This window comes from Anolis sagrei, chromosome 2, assembly GCF_037176765.1.
Source record: "Anolis sagrei isolate rAnoSag1 chromosome 2, rAnoSag1.mat, whole genome shotgun sequence".
NCBI lineage: Eukaryota > Metazoa > Chordata > Lepidosauria > Squamata > Dactyloidae > Anolis > Anolis sagrei.
The window spans coordinates 149,199,113-149,221,584 of record NC_090022.1 but is presented as its reverse complement, the minus strand read 5'-3'; the positions used below and the strand labels follow the sequence as shown (position 1 = coordinate 149,221,584).

Genomic DNA, 22,472 nt, shown 5'->3' with positions numbered 1-22,472 from the left:
AATAATAATAATAATAATAATAATAATAATTGTATATACACTAATGTAACATGGAGATACACACACACACACAAACTCTATATAATCACACATATACAAGGATATGCATGTACACAAAGAGAATGAGCGAACAATCATGGATCTTTTCAGTTAATAGAGTAAACTAATAGAATTAATTATTGACTGAAAAATCAATAAGTAAATCTGATTGATTAAGTAGATCTACTCTAGTTGAGGTTAACAATAGGCTTTAGGCCACTGTATATGTCAATTTACCACAATTAAACAGATCACTATATTGAAAAGCTGAGTTAAAATGAAATGTTAAACAATTTCAGACTGCATCAAGGTGAAAATGAATATTGGCACTATTAAAAGCAAATATGATTGAGTTTGGCAGAATTAAAATAAGTTTATAAATTATGATCATGGTCATTTCCACAGACAAGGCAATCTTAGACTAAGCATTGGACCATCTCCAGACCACAAATCCCAGTTAAAATAGTTCAGGGTGTGTGAGAGACTGTGTTAACCCTTGTTTTTGTCTTGGTACAGCCTGAAATTGCTTTGTGTTTGTTTTAAACTTGGAGTTGGGGTCCATAAAAGGGAACTGATTCAAAGCCTGGTCTAAATTGGGCCTAGAATAGTTGCAAAGGGAACATAGGGAAAGAGCCACGAAGAGAGCTGGGCAGCCAAAAGGGAACATCTTGACTGAAAACTCCCTGGAGGGAGGGGGAGATTGGGGGAGGGAGGGAGTCCCCCTTAACACTGACAGATGTGAGGCCTCATGACAATAGGATTAGTTTGTGGCACGTGGAGTCACCCCACTCCGCTTGAGAAGGAAGACAATAGGCCGTCATCCATAGCATGGGTGGGGGGCTGGGAAGGGTGGGTCACGCAGTCCTGTAGAGCGGGCTGGTAGAGTGGGGTCAATGTCCAAAGCTGATTCCCCTTCTGCCACTTCTGACTCTTTTGGAGCATGAAGGAGTGTGTGTGTTTGCCTCCCCCCTCCCGCCAAGCCATGAAAGAACTCATTCAAACCCACACCGTAGTGAGGAGTGTTTGTTTTCATGCACCCGGCTGGTTCTGTCCCCACACCATACTTTCCAACGGCCAGCGTCATCTCATTGGATAATGTTAGCCCTGCTTTTGTGTCCCCCCTTCTCCATACGTGTGTGTGTGTGTGGGGGGGGGGGTACTCTACTGTCTCTCTTTTTATGAACCTGTTGGGGCCATCTGCCGGGGAGCAGGCCAGCGAGTGCCGCAACAGGCAGATTGAGGAGGGGGCACACAATCTGTTCCCTGAGTCCCTCCTCCTCCTCACCCCCCTCTGCCTCCACCATCCAACTCTGGAGACGGGACATAAGACCCTGTGTCTTGCCTAATGAATTAATTAGTATGGCTGGTAATCCAGGGTGAGGCTGATGACTGACTTGTGGCAGGCTTGGTGTTGGCATGTGGTGTTGGGGATGGGATGAGGGAGAAGCGAAGGGAGGCCTTTTCAAGAGTCCCCAACCAGTAATTACACACAGCAGGGGAGGTGGATGGCTCAGGCTGCAGTGACTAATGTATGTGTGTCAAGCTTATCAACTTTGGTGACTCTATGCTTTTCGCAGGGATTTCTTAAACAAGGAATACTTTTGTCAAATCTTACCTATGAAATATAGCTTGCTATTTATGGGCTGTCTTCCATCCATGTTCTAATCAGAGCCAATTCTGGTTAGCTTTCAAGATCAGACAGGATCTGGTGCTCATAGGATATTTAGGTTGGTTTGACTAAAAAATCAAGGCAGGCATGTGTGTGACGCTAGTGACAATTGTTACAGCATTTTCCACTCTTGTTGTTGTTAGCCCTACAAGTTATCCAGTCATGTCAAAATGGACTAATTCTCTGAGTGCTCCATTGCTTATTTGTGGATTGCTAAGGAAGGACTGTTGAACTCCAGTTAGCATCTCTTCTTTCTGTTCTTTCTTCATTACTTGCACTTACACACTCCTACTTTCCCCCAGAAATGAACTGAAGGAAGCCATCTTCTCATTTTATCCTTGCAGCAACCATGGGCAGCTGAGAGAATGAAGTTAGCATAGTGTCATCCAGTGAGTTTCATAGTTGTCGGGGAGTGGGGGGGGGGATTCATCTCAAAGAACTCAGTAGATGGTCTTCAGCTCCTGAAGAATGTCACTGAAATATATATATATGCTGAAAAGTGTTGGGTATTTTCTAAAATAAATACAATACATACAGAGATAGTATGGGTGGCACAGTGGGTTAAACCACTGAGCTGCTGGACTTGCTGACGGAAAGGTCTGCAGTTTGAATCCAGGGAGTGGGGTGAGCTCCCACTGTTAGGCTCAGTTTCTGCCAACTGAGCCTAACAGCTCAAATCATGCAAATGTGAGTAGATCAATAGGTACCGCTCCAGTGGGAAAGTAATAGTGCTCCATTCTGTCATGCTAGCCACATGACCTTGGAGGTGACAACAAACAATGCTGGCTCTTTGGCTTAGAAATGGAGATGAGCACCAACCCCCAGAGTCGGACATGACTAGACTTAATGTCAGAGAAAACCTTTGCCTTTACCTACAGGTGTAGGACTAGGACACTGGAGATCTGGGACTAGGACTAGTCTCAGATCTGTACCTTTACCTACAGGTGTAGGACTAGAACACTGGAGATCTGGGTTTATATTCCCACTTAGTTGTGAAAATTGACTGAGTGTCCTTGGGAAAATCACACTCTCTCAGCCACAGAGAACAGCAGAGGAAAACATCCTCTGAATTTATCTTGCCAAGATAAGCCAGTGATCAACTTGCTGTAGGGTCACCATAAGACAAACAATAAACTAACATTTGGAGATGTATCTCCCATTTTTATGTGGATTCTGTTGGGTGCTCTCTGCCTGATGTTGATTTCCAAAGTCAAATCCCAACACTAACCAATAGGTCACACTTGCTTTCATCTGGACTACATTTGCAGTTAGATTATTTCAGGATATGTTCCCTGTTCAACCACATGAGGTAGAGTGATGCCTGCCTTTCTCACTGTTTCTGTGCTCATTGGAGTTGGTCCTAGAATGTATTTTACAGCTTCACACATTCATAGCAACAGCAAAGAATTTCTTCCTGGTAACTAGAGAACCCACCATCATAAAATCGCAGGCTAGTCCTAGCCTGCCATGCTGTAATAGGAATGGTACAGAAACACCATGGGTGACTCTCATATCAGTGCGGATGTAAATTCTTACTGAAGTTATCAATTCTGGGTTTTAGTTTCAACTATAGAGGGACCATTCAACCTAGTTTTGGAACTGGGTATAACATATGAGACAGCTAGAGAGCCAGCAAGGTATTATTATTATTATTATTATTATTATTATTATTATTATCCTGCTTTTTCCCACAGAAGAAGACTCAAAGCAGCTTACATTAAAAGCATTTCAATACAATTTGAAATCTACAAATATACACACACACATATATATACACACACCCACTAAAAATGTGCTGAGATGTTTTTAAAGCAACTTTTAATGTGAATATAAGTGATTTTAATGTTTGTATATATTTATGGTTTTATGTCCTGATATTGAATGTTTGCTGTATATATGTTGTACTCCACCCTGAGTTCCCTGCGGGGTGAGAAGGACGGAATATAAATGTTTTAAATAATAAATAAGTAAATCCAACAAATGCTACTTTCAGCAAAGGATAAGAGGGATCCCCTCACCTCTGCAGGAGTCTACCGTATACCATGCAGCTGTGGACAAGTCTACATACATAGGGATCGCCAAACACAGAATTGCCCAAACACGAATCAAGGAACATGAAAAGCACTGCAGACTAATTCAACCAGAGAAGTCAGCCATAGCAGAGCACTTGATGAACCAACCTGGACACATCATTTTATTTGAGAACACAGAAATGCTGAACCACTCTCACAATCACCATGTCAGACTACACAGAGAAGCCACTGAAATCCACAAGCATGTGGACAATTTCAACAGAAAGGAAGAAACCATGAAAATGAAGAAAATCTGGCTACCAGTTTTTTTAAAAAAAACTCAAATTTGGACAGTAAATAAAGAATAACACTCAAAAACAAGGGAATTCCAGACAAGAATCAATCAGGGACAACTAATAATCTTCCATCAAAGATTTCCCCCAGGCGGTAAGAAGCCAGACCTTGAAACTGCTAGGTCATTTAATGCTAATCAAGGTGGCCAATTGCAACATTCACACCTACCTCAAACAGACAAGAGTTTTTCTCCCACCCTGGACATTCCACAGATATATAAACCCCATTTTCCTAGTTTCCAAAAGACCTCTCAACCTCTTAGAAAGCATGCTTAGCCTGAAGAAGAGAAGGCTGAGAGGAGATATGATATCCATGTATAAATATGTGAGCGGAAGCCACAGGGAGGAGGGAGCAAGCTTGTTTTCTGCTTCCTTGGAGACTAGGACGCAGAACAATGGCTTCAAACTACAAGAGAGGAGATTCCATCTGAACATGAGGAAAAACTTCCTGACTGTGAGAGCCGTTCAGAAGTGGAATTCTCTGCTCCGGAGTGTAGTGGAGGCTCCTTCTTTGGAAGCTTTTAAACAGAGGCTGGATGGCCATCTGTCAGGGTGATTTGAATGCAATATTCCTGCTTCTTGGCAGGGGGTTGGACTGGATGGCCCATGAGTTCTCTTCCAACTCTTTGATCCTATGATTCTATGCCATAGATGTGGGAGAAATGTCAGGAGAGAATGCTTCGGGAACATGGCCATACAGCTTGGAAAACTCACAACAACCCAATTGTCTAAAATGTGTGCACCTCTGAGTAGATGCATTTCCATCCTCCCTTCTCTCCAACCCTTCCCACTTTTGATCAATCTCTCTCTTCATCTGCTGTAACTAAAGGTGAAACACTCAACTGCTCTTTTCTTAAAAGGCAAAGCGAGAGATCTTCCTGTGTTTCAGAAACTAAGAAATGATTGTGGTTCCAGAAACGAGAAAACTAGGGGACTGGGAAACCTTCCTGGCTGAGGCGGCGTCACCACCAGAGACCCCTCCTGCCTGCCTTGGCCTTCTTTCCCCTTGTGTCCCAAGTGGGAGGAGCTCTCAGGGCTGGCTCAGCCAAGCAGAAAGGGGCAACACCAGAAGCTTTCAAAAGTGTCGGGGTCCCAAGGAGGAGGTCGCCAGAAGCAGGAAGGAGCCGCTGAGAGAACTTGCAGTTGCTGTTATTTGTCAAAGGGTGCTGAAATCCTGGAGAGGAGAGGAAGAGGAGCACTCAACAGCCAGCTGCAAGGAAGGGATACTCTTATTTCCAGCAAGAGCCAAGGGAGGGGAAAGCAGCCAAAGCAAAGCCCAAGTCCTTAGAGGGAGCTGACCACCCTCCGTGGTGCTGAAACGTCCCGCCGCGCTGGGAGAATGTTGGAAGGCTTCTGAAGCACCCTTGGCCACTTCTGCTCCCTGCAGGATCCAATCCGAAGTCCTCCAGCAGTCCTCTTCAGTAGGGTAAGTTTGTGTATGGGCTAAATGAATCCGTGGTTGAAAGTGATTGTTTACATTTGTTAGAGCCCCACATGACACAATGGGTTAAACCCCGAAAGGTTCAAATCTAGGGAGCGGGGTGAGCTCCTGTCTGTCAGCTCCAGCTTCTCATGCAGTGACATGAGAGAAGCTTCTCACAGGATGGTAAAACATCTGGGCGTCCTCTGGGCAACGTACTTGCAGAGGGCCAATTCTCTCACATCAGAAGCAACTTGCAGTTTCTCAAATTACTCCTGACATGAAAAAAAAAGTTCTCAGGTGGGAGACCATCAAGGAATACAGTCATTGAACTGTAAAAACCACCTTGCTAAGAAAATGATATGAAATGTATGGGAACGTCATAAATTGGGACTTGAAGGCACATAGTTCCAAACACACCCTAATTATTACTTTTTTTGTTAAAACTGTTTATTTTGATTATGGTACATAACAGAAAAGCAAATCATGGCAGATATAATCAGGTACCAATATTTTTGACGTTTACATGCCTATCTACCTTATTCAGTCAATCAGTTAATTTTGTCATTAAATACAAATTATTATCATTTACATATCTTAATACACATAGACTTGCTATTTCTGCCTGTTTTCCACTGCTTTCCGTCAGAGCTTTGTATTAAATTTTTTCCATAACATTCAGTAAATCATCACATGGCATTTTACACACATACCACAGACCTTACACTCACCCCAAAACCCCTATCCTAAACAAAATAAACCCTCATCCCCACACCCGTGCACCCTACACCATGACTTCCCACACCGAAACACTATGAAGCCTTTAAGCCTATTTATCTATCCTTATTCATGGTAAACCTAAATTCCTAATGGAGCTCCTCTATATTACTGACTCTCTATTCAGATATGCCATGGCCAACTTCCATTTTTCTAGAAAGTCCTCATTATTACTAATGCATATGTAACAACTTTTTCTCCCATTACGTCCCCTGGGCAATGTCCTTGTAGAGGGCCAAATCTCTCACACCAGAAGTGACTTGCAGTTTCTCAAGTCACTCCTGACATGAAAAAAACCCACCTGTGAGTTCTTGTTGCTCCCACATCACTGGAAGAGATGTCCTCATTCAGTTTGAGTTTCTTCATGGAAGAGAAGGCCAAGATGTGATGAAACCATTCTGGGGGTGTTGTTGTTTTTCTAAGGGGCTGAAAATATTTTGGCGATAGAGCTTGATGCTATGGGACACTTAAAAAAATTAATTGTATTGGATTTTCAAAAATATAATTTGTATCTGACAAAAGATGCAGAGAGAAAAAAACCCAAAACAGAAAAATCCAATAGCAAAATAATCCTATAGTATTCAAATCCTGTTAGTTTGCCTGCCCCTGCCAGCTAAAACTACCAAATAAAGTCTATTTGGGAGATAAAAGCATTGAAAGATGGGGGGTGGGTTGAGGGTTTAATTGTACTGTGGGTAGCAGGTTGTCTATGTATGTGTATGTGAATATGTCTGCAATGTATATGGTTAATGCATTACCTTTTTAAAATTAAAAATTTATAATATGTAAAGAAAAAAAAGAAAGAAAGACTTCTCAAACAGGGAAAACATGCAAACTATGATGTTGTATTTGAGTCACTGTGAGTTTTCCGAACTATATGGCCTTGTTCCAGAAGCATTCTCTCCTGGCATTTCACCCACATCTATGGCAGGCATTCTCAGAGGTTGAGATGTCTGTTGGAAACTAGGAAAATGGGGTTTATATATTTGTGGAGTGTCCAGGATGGGAGAAAGAACTCTTATCTGTTTGAGGCAGGTGTGAATGTTGCAATTGGCCACCTTGATTAGCATTGAATGGCCTTTCAATGCTGGACAATTCAATACTAATCAAGGCGGCCAATTGCAACATTCACATTTGCCTCAAACAGACAAGAGTTCTTTCTCCCACCCTGGACACTCCACAAATACCTCGCTTGCCTCATTCCCAACAGACCTCACAACCTCTGAAGATGCCTGTCACAGATATGAGCAAAATGTCTGGAGAGAATGCTTCTGGAATATGGCCGTATAGTCTGGAAAACTCACAGAAACCCAGTGATTCCAGCCACGAAAGCTTTCAACAACTCAACGTTACACTTGTTTCTACTTAATTGCATTTTAGCTTCTGCTAAAACTAGATGAATATATTTCAAATTGATATATACTCACAAGTAATATTAATATAAACCATTTTGATTAAAATTTAAAATGTTTGTAATTTCATCTTTTATTCATTATCTATGGGAGACTTTTAGGGGAAAGTTTTTCAATGTTCAGACTAAAACCCAAAGTTGAGTCAAGTAACTGACAATGACCTATTAGCACACTTTGGAAGTATTGAGGCCCCCAAATAGTACCCTACAGTCTTAAGGATTGAACTCACACATTCATTCAACCCAGCAATCCTCATTCAACGTACAATCTATTATGGATGGCATCTGAGTGTGTGTTTGTGAACGAGAGGGTAAAGTTTTAATCAGCCTTTATTAGACACTTTAGCTATGCTACAAAAGAGGGTTAAAGGTTCATTAAAAATGTAAATACAATAATTCACATTAATCAGTTTTGAGACTCTCCCCTAGATTATGCTTGACTTGCATTCCAATCTACAAGGGACGTAATTAAATTGAAATCACTTAGTACAGATTATTTATGCATACTCCCTTAATACATTTTTATAAATGGAATGATAGAGAAGATGATGCTTTCTACTACATACCTGCATTAATATGTGTAAAATCCTCACCACATTGTAAAGTTATATAGAGGACTACACTAGCTTAGAGGGGAGAACCAAAACTAGTTGGACTTTTGTGAGGGGGAAATTTCTTACCACCCGATTTAGTTCTTAAACGATGGGTTTCTTCATATCTTCTGATGCATGTTTGTAGGTGGAATCAGGAAACGAGTTAGAATAAAAGATACTGAAAGAAGGTTATTCAGGGTGTAATGTTTAATATTAGAGATGCCAGGGTGCAGCAGAAGATTTGAATTCCTACTTATCCATATAATATTAACAGGGTGTCAACAAGGTATCAATGTGAACAAACAAATCCACAGAAAGTGATGACTCTATGCATACTATTCTGATCATAGACAGTGTAGTCTAGTGAATAATTCTGGGTTTTAGTTTCTCACATGTGGATTTGTATTCCAACACATGTTCCTTTTTTGCAAGCTTTAGGACACTGCTGATACTACATTAGTTGTTGTTGTTTGCCATCAAGTTATTTCTGACTTATGGCAGCCCTCAGGTGACCTTATTGTGAGTTTATCTTGGAAAAATTTGGTCAGAAGAGTTTTGCCATTGCCTTCCTCTGAGGTGGAGAGAGTGAGACCTGCCCCTCATCTGCAAAATCATAATGAGAATTGTTGCTAATTAAATCTACAGATACTACAGAGGAAGAAGTATTGTTACTCACACTGAGAGTTAGGCACGGGGTTGATTATCTAGCAGGGCAATACATTTCCAATTAGAAGCTCTCCAGCATTGATTGCTATCCACAAAACTATCTTTCTCACACAAAAATAGAGGAATAATTTCTGCACAGCTTATGTGCAGAAAATGTGTGTATTTTCTGCACAGCTTATTCCATTTCTCCACTATAGTTCTTAGATCTGGGTGAAATGTTTCTTTCTATTTATTATTATTTATTATTTACTTTGTGTGTGTGTGTAAACTGCCCTGAGTCCCTCTAGGGGGACAGGACAGTCTAGAAATAAAGTGTTATTGTATATATTATATTCTTCTTCTTCTTCTTCTTCTTCTTCTTATTATTATTATTATTATTATTATTATTACATTATTTCTATTCTGCCCTTCTCAACCCCAAAGGGGACTCAGAGTAGCCTTACAAATTAGGCAGCAATTCAATGCCAAAACATATCCCACTTGAAGTTCATTGCAACGTCTTGCAATGAACTTCATTTCTTTTTGTCATTAGGTAAGCAATGGAGGAGAGCCAGCATGATGTAAACGTTTGAGTGTTGAAATGGGACTCTGGAAGTCCAGGGCTGAAATCTCTGCTGAGCTATAGAAACTCATTAGGCAAGACACATTCTCTCAGCCTGAAAGGAAGTCAAGGGTAAACTGCTCTGAATAAACCTTGCTCTGAAAACCCTACGATAGGCTAGAAATAAGTCAATTTGAAGGCATGTAACAATAACACTGTAGAAGTGTTACCTCTTAGAATAATAGAATCCTAGAGTTGGAAGAGACCTCATGGGCCATCCAGTTCAACCCTTCCAAGAAGCAGGAAAATCGCATTCAAAGCACCCCCGACAGATGGCCATCCAGCCTCTGTTTAAAAGCTTCCAAAGAACGAGCCTCCACCACACTCCGAGGCAGAGAGTTCCACTGCTGAACAGCTCTTACAGTCAGGAAGTTCTTCCTAATGTTCGGATAGAATCTCCTTTCTTGTAGTTTGAAGCCATTGTTTCATAGAAGATTTTCCACCTAACAGTTCTTAGATCCAGCCATCAGTATCACTAGTCATAGGATCTGGTACATCACGGTTGAGGAAAATTACTGCTTGAGACTATGAGAAACTGCTTTTGAGTAATTTCTAAGACAGGTCCTACTAAGACATAATTTTCCTTACTGTGCTAGAAAGAAAAATGGGTCATCAGAGTTAGGATATATAACATGAGTAGAATAGGAATCTGCCCATTTCAGATCAGACAATGCTTACAATAATGTTATAAAAAGAGGAAAAAGAGATCTAGATAATAACCAGAGATCTTGTTAACCCACAATTATTTCAAAAGGGGGAAATGTGATATATTTTCCTGTGCCCTTTGGCCGTGCCCCATCTGGCCACACTTTCTCCGAGACTTCCCTGAGTGCACTGATAGACAGCTCGTAATTCCCTAGGAATAATAATCAGATGTGCCTATTCTGCATTGAACAAGAAGGAAATCCAACCCTAAGCAAGGGTGTGCTTTGCTTTCAGAGTGCTTTGCTTTCTGGGCTTATTTGTTTCAGCAGGAAAGTTCTTTCGAAATGCAACTCAGTCAGAGATACACGGGATAGGGCTAGCAAAGTAGGACTCTGATCAGTTATAATTTGTTAGCTAAACACAAAAAAATTGCCAAAGTACAGAATGGCCAGAACTTAGATGAAATTTTATTTATTTATTTTTACATTTGCTTACTTATTTTCTTGCTTGTTTGTTTGATTTACAGTTATCCTTCTCTCTTTTCCTCCCAGGGCTAAGATTTAAAGTAGCTCAAGCATGATATAAAACTTAAAACACTAAGTTATCATGGTCAGGTGCAGTGATTCCAGTCATTATATTAAAGTAACGATTAGATGGAGCACAATTTAAAAACCATCAGATAAAAACGATTAAATTAAAAACACAACATCCAAATCAAAAGACTGTCTTTCAGTCTGCTTGGATAACAAGTATTTGTTTGTCAACAGAAAGGGATGAGAGGGATTGACATACTGCTCTCTCCTGGGAAGAAAGTTTCATAATCTGATAGCAGCCACTAATAAGGCCCTGTCTTCTGTTATTACTGTATGGGACTCGTTGTGGGAGAACCAAGAGAGGGGCCTCTGCTCCCCCTATATTACTATAGCACTATGATTCCACTTCAGCTATGATGGCAGTATCCTTTGTAATCCTTGGATATATTGTTTAGTTAGGAACTAGAGATCTCTAGCTGAGAGTTTCAAAAACTAGAGATCTCTAGCTGAGAGTTCTCCAAACTACAAGTATCAAGATTAGGCTTGGGCAATCCATGGTTCTAAAGTACTTACAAAACTAAAGTTCTGGTGGTGAAAATTTCAGAACTCTAACAAAACTTTCAAAAATTAATTATTATTTCATTATTGGTGATTTTAATGACAGAACCAATTAGGAACTGCCATTTATTATGAAATTTTGAGAGTTTTGTTAGAGTTCTGAAATTTTCACCACCAGAACTTTAGTTTTGTAAGTACTTTAGAACCATTTAGAACCATGGATTGCCCAAGCCTAATCAAGATGCCTTGTATAGTGAAATCTGGGGCAGACTCATATAGTGAAACATAGTGTTCCAAATACTCCAGACTCAAGCTATATAAGGTTTAGAGATTATTTCAATCACTTTTAATTGGTCCTGCCTGATAGACCCATAGCTAGTAAAAATGTGGGAGGGGGTGGAAGTAAATAACGTAACATAAGCTTTATCTAGAAGTGTATTCAGATGGAAAGTACATAGCTATATCCAACAGAAATACAATTGCATTATAAAGTAAGTGTAGAAAGACTTTGCATTTAAAAAACGCACATGGCTTTTTTGGTTTTTAGAATTTAACTCAGAGGAGAATATTATTAAAATATATATACAGTAGAACCTTTATGTTTTTGCATTTCAATTAAAGAGTATTAATTCTGTCAAATTAACTTATTTTTGACTGTGGTTCTGGCTTTACCTTCAAGACCTAATAAACCCATCAGCTTTTTATAGTTTGGAATGGAGTGAGGATGTGTGTGTGAATCATCGCTGAACACAAGAATATAATCAAGTCAACATATATCTACCCATTTAAGATGATTTTTTCCCTGAATATACATCTTAAATTGTTGTCATTATTTAGGAAGAGCTTTAGGCTGCTATAGACCAGATGTAAAGTGGCTGAGCTACATATCAAAGATCCCTAGGGGAGATGTTGGTCTGAAATCGTAGAAAGCCACTACTAGTCCATGCTGACAGTAACAAGTTAGATGAACTAAGAAGTGGACTTGGTAGAAAACAGATTTCCGGTTAAGCTTCACATCTTTTTGTTGAGGTTCCAAGGACTACGGGTCCACGTGACCAAGGGGCAGTTGTGTTTATGTTCATCAAAAAGATTTGTTCAATAAATTGCTTCAAAGTGAAAGGAACTTTGAAAACCAATTTGTGATATGTAATGTTGGACCAGAAGGACCAGATGTTCTAAACAAAGCAATTAAAAGTCCACTCTTTGCTCCTCCCTTTGTTTCTTACTCTATTGTAAGTGACAATAGAGAACTTAGGGCTCAGGTGAATGTTCTCATCTCATTTTGTATCTGAAAGGTGAAAAGAATGAGCCATATAAAACTCCTTCCATCTATTAGTGGTTCAAGGCTATTCACAACTGTTCATAGGATTTTATGGCTGTTCCACATTGATTCCGTGTCATTTTTATTTCTATATTGCATCCCAAAGGGTCTCAGCCCATCAGTGATCACATAACAATATTTACATAGCTAGTACTTGTGACTATGTGCTAGTTATACAGCATCAAATGAAGTTTCTAAATTAACCCACTTATTGTTAGGGCAATTGCTCCTATTCATGGGAAGCCCCTGGTGGCACAGTGAGTTAAACCCCTGTGATGGCAGGACAGAAGACCAACAGGTCGTAGGTTCGAATATGAGGAGAGCGCAGATGAGCTCCCTCTGTCAGCTCCAGCTCCTCATGCAGGGACATGAGAGAAGCCTCCCACAAGGATGGTAAAAACATCAAAACATCCGGGCGTCCCCTGGGCAATGTCCTTGCAGACAGCCAATTCTCTCACTCCAGAAGTGACTTGCAGCTTCTCAAGTCACTCTTGACATGACCCCCCCCCCAAAAAAAAGGGAAAAAGGGGGGGGAAAAGGGAAGTGCTAGTCAGGCAGAGATCAGTCCAACTAGCCAACAACTTTGTCATTTTTTCTGTACAGAGGCAATGAGATCTTGTTCAAAGCAAGTAAAAGGTTGACCTGGTTTACTTAAATAGGCATGTGTCCAGTTTAAGATGTTATAATGGCTGTTCCAGTGAGCATTTCTGATTTGGAAAGAACCTATGCCACACACTGGGCCAACCTTTTAAATCAGTCTGTTGTATTGTGGGTGAATAGGGAACTGCTTTCATAAGGTGGTACTGAATACCTTCTTGTACAAGCATGTAAGAAGTACTACCACTTGCATGATCTAGAGTTGTGCCTGCATAACTATGCAATACTCACCTTTCTGCAGTATTGGGTTTGCATGAGGAAGAGGTTATGCTGATGATGCCATAATCCAAGTACTGAGTCATAAAGAGAAGACATTGAAAAATTCTGTTTTGGAATCTAACCAGCAAAAGGTCAGACAATGCTGCATTTTATCACCCTATCTGTTTACCCTATAGGCTGAACATAGCATAAGTAGAGCAGGATTCAAATCGAAAAAAGGAGACATTGGAGAAAAGAATATCAACAATATAAGATATGCAGACAACACCATACTGTAAAAAAATAGTAAAGGTTTGGAACAAATACTGAAAAAGTCAAGGAAGAAAGGTTTGTAGTTGAACATTAGGAAATTAATAACAAACACATGATTTAAATAACTTTAAAACAGAAAATGAATACATTGAAATAGTTCAAAATTTTCTATCATTTATTAATATGAAAATAGATTGCATTCAGGAAATCAGGAGAAGCCTGGGACTTGAAAGGTTAGTTAGGAAGTAACTACACAAGATCCCAAAGTGTAAAAATATATAGTTGAATAAAATTTGTCTTTGCCCATGTCATTGTATGAGTGAAGAAAGCTGACAGTATCAACTCATTTAAACTGAGGTGGTGGAGAATATTTCTGTAGATACAATGCATTGATAAAAAGACAAGTCAATGATCCCAGAGCAAATCAAGCCTCAACTCTCCCTAGAGGCCAACTAAACTGAGACTGATGTACTTTGGCCATATCATGAGAAGACATGATTCACTCAAAAGTACAATAATGCTTAGTAAAGCAGAAGGTAGTAGGAAAAGAGAAAGATTGCATTCCAGATACATTGACTCGGTAAAGGAAGCCACAGAGACCTGAGCAGGGCTATTGATGATAGGGTGACTCTCATTCATAGGGCCACCATAACTTGAAGTTGACATGAAAGCAGTTAACAACAATGGTACAACAGAGGAAGAATGTTGAAAGGTTGTGAAGGTGTACACATACACACACCACAAAAACATAAGTCTCTGAAAGATTTCGTAAAAAAAAAAAGGGTGGTGGTGGTTTGGTGCCAGAAAGAAATGAACGCTGCAGCGATTTGGACCTCCAAGAGAAGGGCCACCATAGCCTAGAGCCATGTCCTCCCATTTTTATTACCTCTGCCGGTTTGATACAGAAGAGACCCTCCTCTGCTGACCTCAGTCCTTGGGAATATATACATATATAGGGAGGAGGGGTCCATTCAAGAATCAAGATTTTAAGGCATTTAAGGCGCTTCCAGACAGGCCATATGTCCCAGGATCTGATCCAAGGTTTTCTGTTTATCCCTGATTATCTGGCAGTATGGACTAATTTAATCCAGTTTAAAGCAGAAAACCTGGGATCAGATCCTGGGATATAGGTCCTGTCTAGAAGGCACCTTAAATGTCATAATGAGCAATTTGAATTCAGACTGGGAGTCCATGGGCAGCCAATGCAACTCCTTTTTTGGTATACTGCTGAATTTTGCAGTAGCCTTGCCTTCCAAGTCATCATCATGTAGTGGATATTTAACTGGAAAGTTAACATGTGGGCTTACTGTGGCTAAGATGTCCCTGTCCATGAACGACTGGAGCTAATGGATCGTTTTGAGTGGGTGTCAAGCATTCTGTGTCACAGAGTCCACTTTGGTCTCTAAGTTTAAAGATGGATCTAGGAGAACTCCCAAGCCTTGCCAATACAGGGTGGGGTGGGGATGTGCAACACTGTGTAAAGTGGTTTGCGTATCCAATTCCCAGACCTGAGAAGCACCACTTCGTAGAGCCCCTGTCTTATTTTCTGAGGATTCTTCAGATTAGTATCTCCTCTTCCCATCTTTTCTAGGTTATCATTATTAATGGAGCTACATAAAAGTAGATTGCAACATCTGATAAAATCCTGTTCCATTCAATAAATATATGGTTAAGAAGTTCTGTTCAAATAAAGTTTAGCTCATGATTCAAATAAGGTGGGTGCACCACCTTGCCTTCATTTCTATTCATGCCCTTCTTCACAGTGCTGTTGCATGTCAGACATCATAACTGATCACTGCTGTTGTCTTCTAACCACTGAAAACAAGATACAGCAGTGATTTTACAATTGCCATTCAGTACACACCTCCTGTTACAAGAAGAGAAGTGACACATAGGAGCAATTGGTCACTGGGGCTATAGGTTGGTTGCTGTACTTGTTAGAACTCAGTTGAGAATCTTTTTTATATAGAAAAAGTTTGAGGTTTTCTTTTAAATCTTAATGTTGAAAAGAGCAGAACTGATTGAACCATTCCTAATTTTGATTCTCCCTTTTCTAATGACAGAGTGGATCTGATGAGGGTTCAACTTCAAGGCTTAAGGGAGCTATTTAAGGTGCTGAACTCTGGGCCCTTCCACACAGCCATATAACCCATAATATCAAGGCATAAAATCTCACAATATCTACTTTGAGCTGGGTTATCTGAGTCCACATTGCCATATATTCCAGTTCAAAGCAGAAAATGTGGAATTTTCTTCCTTGATATTTTGGGATATAGGGCTGTGTGAATGGGCCTTCTATCTCTGAATAGGTTCAGCAGTTTGGATAGCTTCTTAAAATAACATTCATTCTACAATGAATGTTGACTAGACTAGGTGTAGGCAAACACCCTCCAGACGTTTTGGACTTCAACTGTACTAGCTGCTAGAGATTGTGGGAGATGAAGTCCACACAGCCCTATATCCTGGGATATCAAGGCAGAAAATCCCACATTATCTGTGTGTGGACTCAGATAACCAGTTCAAAGCAGATGTGGGATTTTCTGGCCTTGATATTCTCATATAGGGCTGTGTGGGAGGGCCCCAAAACACCTGGAGGGCTGAAGTTTGCCTATCCCTGGACTAGACTGACTGTCTCACTGACCTGGAAACCACCAGCTTGGATTTCACTTCCAAGGTATAATTAAAGTGGGATAGACCTAGGTCCTTTCCACACAGCCATATAACCTAGAATATCAAGGCAGATAATCCACAATATCTGCTTTGAACTGGGTTATCTAAGTCCACACTGCTCAAAGCAGATAATGTGGGATGTTATACAGCTGTGTAGAAGGGACCTTAGATGTGATGAATGGGTCATTCAGTGAGCTTCATACCGGCATAGTGATTTGAATTTGTTATCTCCTTGTTCCAAAGCTGAGAGTCTCCCCATTACACTACACTGATTCTCCAGGGTTCATACATCTGACTGTCTCAAATCAGGTGCAGGCACGTACCTGTTTCCCTAACCCTTTTCAGCACATGGCTAGATTGTTCATATTATAATTGTACAAACATAATTGGGCTCTGCTTGTAGCTTCAAACCATACACCCCATTTGTACAACAATTATCACTGTAATCCATTATTCGAGTCCCATCAGGCATATTAAAAGTAGGATTTGCTGCAAAGGATGAGGCGATAGCCAGTTGACCGATTAGTTGGATGGCACATTTTCAACAAAGCTGCTTACACATTAAGCTTTATTAAATGAGTAAGTCAAGCTGACAAGCAGTTGATTATCATGAAACATAGGCTGGTCTTTTTTCCTTTCCCGTAGCATTCTTGTATCATCCATTATTCACCAGAGGTAAAAGAGGATACCAGGAAAAGAACTCAGGTTAGGAAAGTCCAAGCAGAACATTAGACAAACATCTTCTACCAATACTTCTACCTCCAGAGTGCTTGGAAGAAGTACTTGTTATGACAGTTGCTCAGTTGCAGGTCTTAAAGATATGCACATGAGATGGATGTGTATTCTGGAAATATTCATTAACCCCACCAAATTTCCTCGGTTTTTCTCATTCCAAGCCTTGTATGCTAAAAATAAAGGCATTTTCCATGTAGAACAATCAAAAAACATCTTTCATGCAGAAGAGACTGACAGAGATATGTCATGATTTGCAGAAGAGGAAAAATACCTTCTAAGTCTTGAGAAGGCAATAAGAAAATAGCCCTGTTCAATGACCAAAGAAAACCAGCAGACTCCAGACATCTGTGTGGAATAGATTTTTTTGGATGAGAACATAGTTGAATTCAGCTCTAAAGAGGAGTATTCCACAAAGCAATATTTGATTTCATGTCAAGCTCATTAATGTATAATGCAAACATTTGAAGATGCCATTCGATAGGCACTTCTTCCTCAGCATTCAGCAATTCGAGGGATCTTTAAAATCAGTTGCTGTTATGTACTTTCAGGGTTACTCCAAGTAATAGAGACATTATCAACTACTTGGTCAGATGTTTTCAGGCTGAGATTTGCCTTTTTTTTTCCTCTGAGGCTGAGAGAGTATGACTTCCCCAAAATCATTTGGCGAGTTTCAGTGACTAAGATAGGCTTTGAACCCTAACCTCACAGAATCCTGAACATTGAGACTATGATACTATAGGGCATCTGCAGCCTTATAAAAGCAATTATATTGAAGTTAATTGTGGTTAATATACCACATTGACTTCAGTTGATCTGTGGTTCCTTACAATAACTAACTTTATCCTATCTCCTTGCAGAGTTTTAAAAACATGATGTTTGAATTTACAACTTCTAGAATCCCCTAATCATTAAGCTTCCTACAGTTTTAGCAATTTACAGTCACAGCAGTTTACAATCATGTTGTCCAAATGCCCTGAAAGCACCATATCCCCATCTTATTTTGGAAGCTAAATGGGGACAGAAATAGTTGGTACCTAGAAGGAAAAGAAAATCAGATACTCTAAACTATATTCAGAGGAATGCAATAGCAAGCAACATCTGAGGCCCCTTCTACACTGTCATATAAAATCCAGATTATCTGCTTTGAACTGGATTATATGGCAGTGTAGACTCATATAATCCAGTTCAAAACAGATAAGGTGGATTATCTAATTTGATCATCTAGATTATATGGCAGTGTAGAAGGGGCCTGAGTATTCCTTGCCTAAGAAAATCCCTCTGAAAATTTTGGATCGATATGAATGAAAAGGTAATTGGAAGGTACACACTTTACATGTTTGCTGAAGGGAAATGTCCTCTGCGTTTTCAGAAAACTGACTGGAGATTTGAATATTACTGTGAATTCATAGATGCCTTCTATCGAAATTCTTCAAAATTCATATTATTCATTCAAATCTGCCAATGCTCTTCTGGAAGTGCTTAACAGTATATGTTGTTGTAGATTGGAGGCGTAAAGCACACAATTTTTTAAAACAAATTTTAGATGGCAGATAATGATTGGAGATGGAAGGGTATCTTTAAGAAATACAACAAACATAGTCTTCAGGTAGACTTAAATGTTCAAAGACCTGGCCTAGATAGATGAATAAATTTTGCTTTCCGCCATGTTTAGATTTTTCAAATATCCCATTGTTTCAACTTGAATATAAAGTAATTTCAGAATTGTGGTAAAGTATCATCAGCAGCATTATTAAAAAAAACAATTCTCTCAGTCTTTCCTTGAGAGTCACTATATAACTGGAGCACTCCATTTATATTGTGCATTGTTTCTTAGCATATTTACAATGGTTGTGTGTTACTGGATCAGATCCAACTGGAATGTTGGCAAATGTATTGGTCTACCAACATTACTGTGCTAGATTTCCAGCTTCTTGGGGTAGGGCATGGGGACATCTCTCAGCTTCACATAAAAGGAAAGAATCCTCACAAATGCGCAGCACAATCTCAGATGGTATGCTCTATGTTCCTCTTCCCATTTAACCAGCTGACTAGTTGGCCAGCTGCAGCCATAATATTCCTGGATTATCTCCCCCAGCTTCTCAGTTACTACTAAGGACCCTTCCACACAGCCATATATCCTAGAATATCAAGGCAAAAAATCCCACATTATCTGAGTGTGGACTCAGATAATCCAGTTCAAAGTAGATATTGTGGGATTTTCTGCCTTGATATTCTGGGATATAGGGCTGTGTGGAAGGGCCCTCAGAATAAAGATATCATCCTGGTGTCCTCAAGGTTCGGTTGTAATAGAGGAGTAGTATCTTTGTACAAGGGGCTACTGGATACCTCCTTTTACAAAGTACCTCATGACATAACCAAGGCTATAGATAACCAAGGCTATATGATAATTACATTTTTGGAATGAACTTTGAAAAGTGGAATAAAGATCAGAAGCAGGGGGAGAGGCATAGGGCCCCTCCACACAGCTCTATATTCCAGAATATAAAGGCAGAAAATCCCACAATATCTGCTTTGAACTGGGTTATCTGAATCCACACTCAGATAATGTGAGATTTTCTGCCTTGATATTATGGGACATAGGGCTGTGTGGAAGGGCCCCAAGCAGGTTTGGAATGGATAATACATTAAATTCAGCACATCACAGAGTTATGTTTATAGTATTTTACCTGTCAATTTAAAAGGATTTTCTAGATGTGACAATTCCTTCATTTATTTGGAATTTGTGGCTGTTGTTTTTGCAGGTTAAAGGGATGGCTAAGCTCTATACCAAGCCCAAAGAGATGGCTGACCTTATATCTTCTCAGCCCTGGATGGATGAAGCCCTCAGTTCCCAAGATGAGATGAAGGAGGAAGACAGCAGACAAACACCCTATGGGATTCTTGCTAGCCTCAATGAAATTGAACATGACAGCATTGAGGAAGAAGAGGAGGAAGAAGATGGTGGGAAGCCAAAGAGAAGGGGCCCAAAGAAGAAGAAGATGACCAAGGCAAGGTTGGAGCGGTTCAGAGCTCGCCGGGTGAAGGCTAACGCACGGGAGCGAACTCGTATGCATGGGCTAAATGATGCTTTGGATAACTTGAGGCGTGTGATGCCCTGCTACTCTAAGACCCAGAAGTTGTCCAAAATTGAGACGCTGAGACTAGCCAGGAACTACATCTGGGCTTTGTCAGAAGTACTAGAAAGTGGACAGTCTCCAGAAGACAAAGGTTTTGTGGATATGCTGTGCAAAGGTTTGTCCCAACCAACTAGTAACCTGGTTGCTGGTTGTCTACAGTTGGGACCTCAGTCCGTTTTCTTGGAGAAACATGAGGAGAAAGCACCCATTTCTGACTCAGTGATGCCCTCTCACAGTTTTTCCTACCAGTCTCCAGGGCTGCCCAGTCCACCCTATGGGAATATGGAAAACCATCTTGTCCATCTAAAGCCACCAAGCTTTAAAAGCCTAGTGGATCCTTCCTTTGGCAACCACCACCCAGACTGCACATCTCCATCTTATGAGGGTCCTTTGACACCCCCTCTGAGCATCAGTGGGAATTTTTCCCTCAAGCAAGATGGGTCTCCTGATCTGGAAAAATCATATAGCTTCATGACACACTATCCTTCTGTTACCCTGGGTAATGCTCATGGGCACAGCTCTCATTTCTCAACCACAGTGCCCAGGTATGACATCCCCATAGATATGACGTATGACTCCTATCCTCACCATGTTGTGGGGGCTCAGCTCAATGCAATATTCAGTGAATGACCCAAGAAGTTAAAATGTGCTCCAGGATAAAAAGGCATCTGATGCTTAATAGAGATGGTGTGACATCTGTAGCATTAATATGTGGGGGGGGGGGATGACTTGTTCTGCTCCTTATGAAGATAAGTATCACATTAGTTTCATGGGAAGCCCTTTGGGAAGAAGGGGGGAAAGCCAAACTTGCCATACCTCCATCCATGTAATCCCAAATATTATTTTTGTGATTCTAAATTAATAGGCTGGTTCCCACTTGTAAAGAGCATCTGAAAATGTCCTTCTTAGTGTTATTTAGGATGAAGGGAGACAATAACTGTTGCAGAGCATTGTGATGGTTCTAAGCACCCTTGTTACATATAATGCAAACATATATTTTCCTCACCAGGATCAAGCTAGCTAACTTTACGGCAAAAGATGGCAGTCCACAGTACATAGTGCCAGTGGGCCAATTCCTATACTATCACCCAACATCTCCCCATCCAGTCTTCAGTGCTCATTTTTATTGTTTTTATACTAATTTATTATTTAATAATCTCAGGTAGAAGATATTCAATGAAAGAGAGCAGTTCCAGCCCCACTCCCAGCTCCCCCCCCCCACAAGAACTCTAGTAATTTGTCTATTTTGATGAAACTGTGGATGCCACCTCTGCCTATTCTGCACTCTGTTATCCAGTGGTTCCAACCTGTGGGTCCCCAGATGTTTTGGCCTTCAACTCCCAGAAATCCTAACAGCTGGTAAACTGGCTGGGATTTCTGGGAGTTGTAGGTCAAAACACCTGGGAACCCACAGGCTGAGAAACGCTACTCTAATCTGACATTCTGTTCTCAGGTGCAGTGGAGACAATGTTCTATTGCCAAATGACCTATCATTCCAGCAGCATTTGTATATAAATGTAGGAAGTGCCATCTTGTTCTTTGCCTCAGAAAACAAAATGTCTTGAGCCAGCCATAGTAGTTAGGCAGAATAAAAACCTGTTATGGAGAGTGTAGTATCTGATATTGGACACACACCAACATTCTTATAGATATTACAGTCTGAGCAGGATATGCAATGTCTCTCTCTGCCTTTGTTCCAAACTCAGGAGACTCCACATCTTCTCTCCTTTCTCTTCCAAGCCAATATAAGGGCATAATTGGGGGGGGGGGGGCAATGTTAACTTCGTGCCCACATGCTACTGATTTAATTAACCGTAATGATCACTGAATGTTAACCATGTCCAAAATTATCTAGATGGCCACAGTTCCCTCCTGGTGAATTAGACAATGGAGAGGGCAGGCAACTTTATGGCTTCATCCCAAAGGGCTTTGATGAACACAAAAGCAGAAAGCAGAGCAACACAATATCTGGAACTGGCAATAGCAAAGTGTTTTTAATTGATGAAATGGCTTATTCTGATTGTAAAGAAAGCAACATCTTTGCTTGCAAATCGCCTGAAAAAAGAACCAATGCTACAGGATGCTCTGAAATGCAATTTGAGTCACACCATGAGAAATAATAATCTCAACTGTTATCAAATAGCTGCTATACTTCCAACAGAAAATATAATTATTTCCCAGCTTCACCAATGGCTAGCTTGTGT

At 40.4% G+C, this 22,472-nt stretch overlaps 1 protein-coding gene across 1 annotated transcript; it reads left to right on the top strand.

Moving 5' to 3' along the window:
* The first annotated feature begins 5,084 nt into the window (after positions 1-5,084).
* Positions 5,085-20,986, top strand: NEUROD4 (neuronal differentiation 4). Its single transcript, XM_060763815.2, has 2 exons — positions 5,085-5,499; positions 19,894-20,986. The coding sequence occupies exon 2, from the start codon at positions 19,903-19,905 to the stop codon at positions 20,896-20,898; it is 996 nt and encodes a 331-aa protein (XP_060619798.2). The 5' UTR covers positions 5,085-5,499; positions 19,894-19,902; the 3' UTR covers positions 20,899-20,986.
* The last annotated feature ends 1,486 nt before the right edge of the window (positions 20,987-22,472 follow it).

Coding starts and splice junctions, on each gene's coding strand:
- NEUROD4 (XM_060763815.2), top strand. CDS start 19,903: ATGGCTAAGCTCTATACCAAGCCCAAAGAGATGGCTGACCTTATATCT.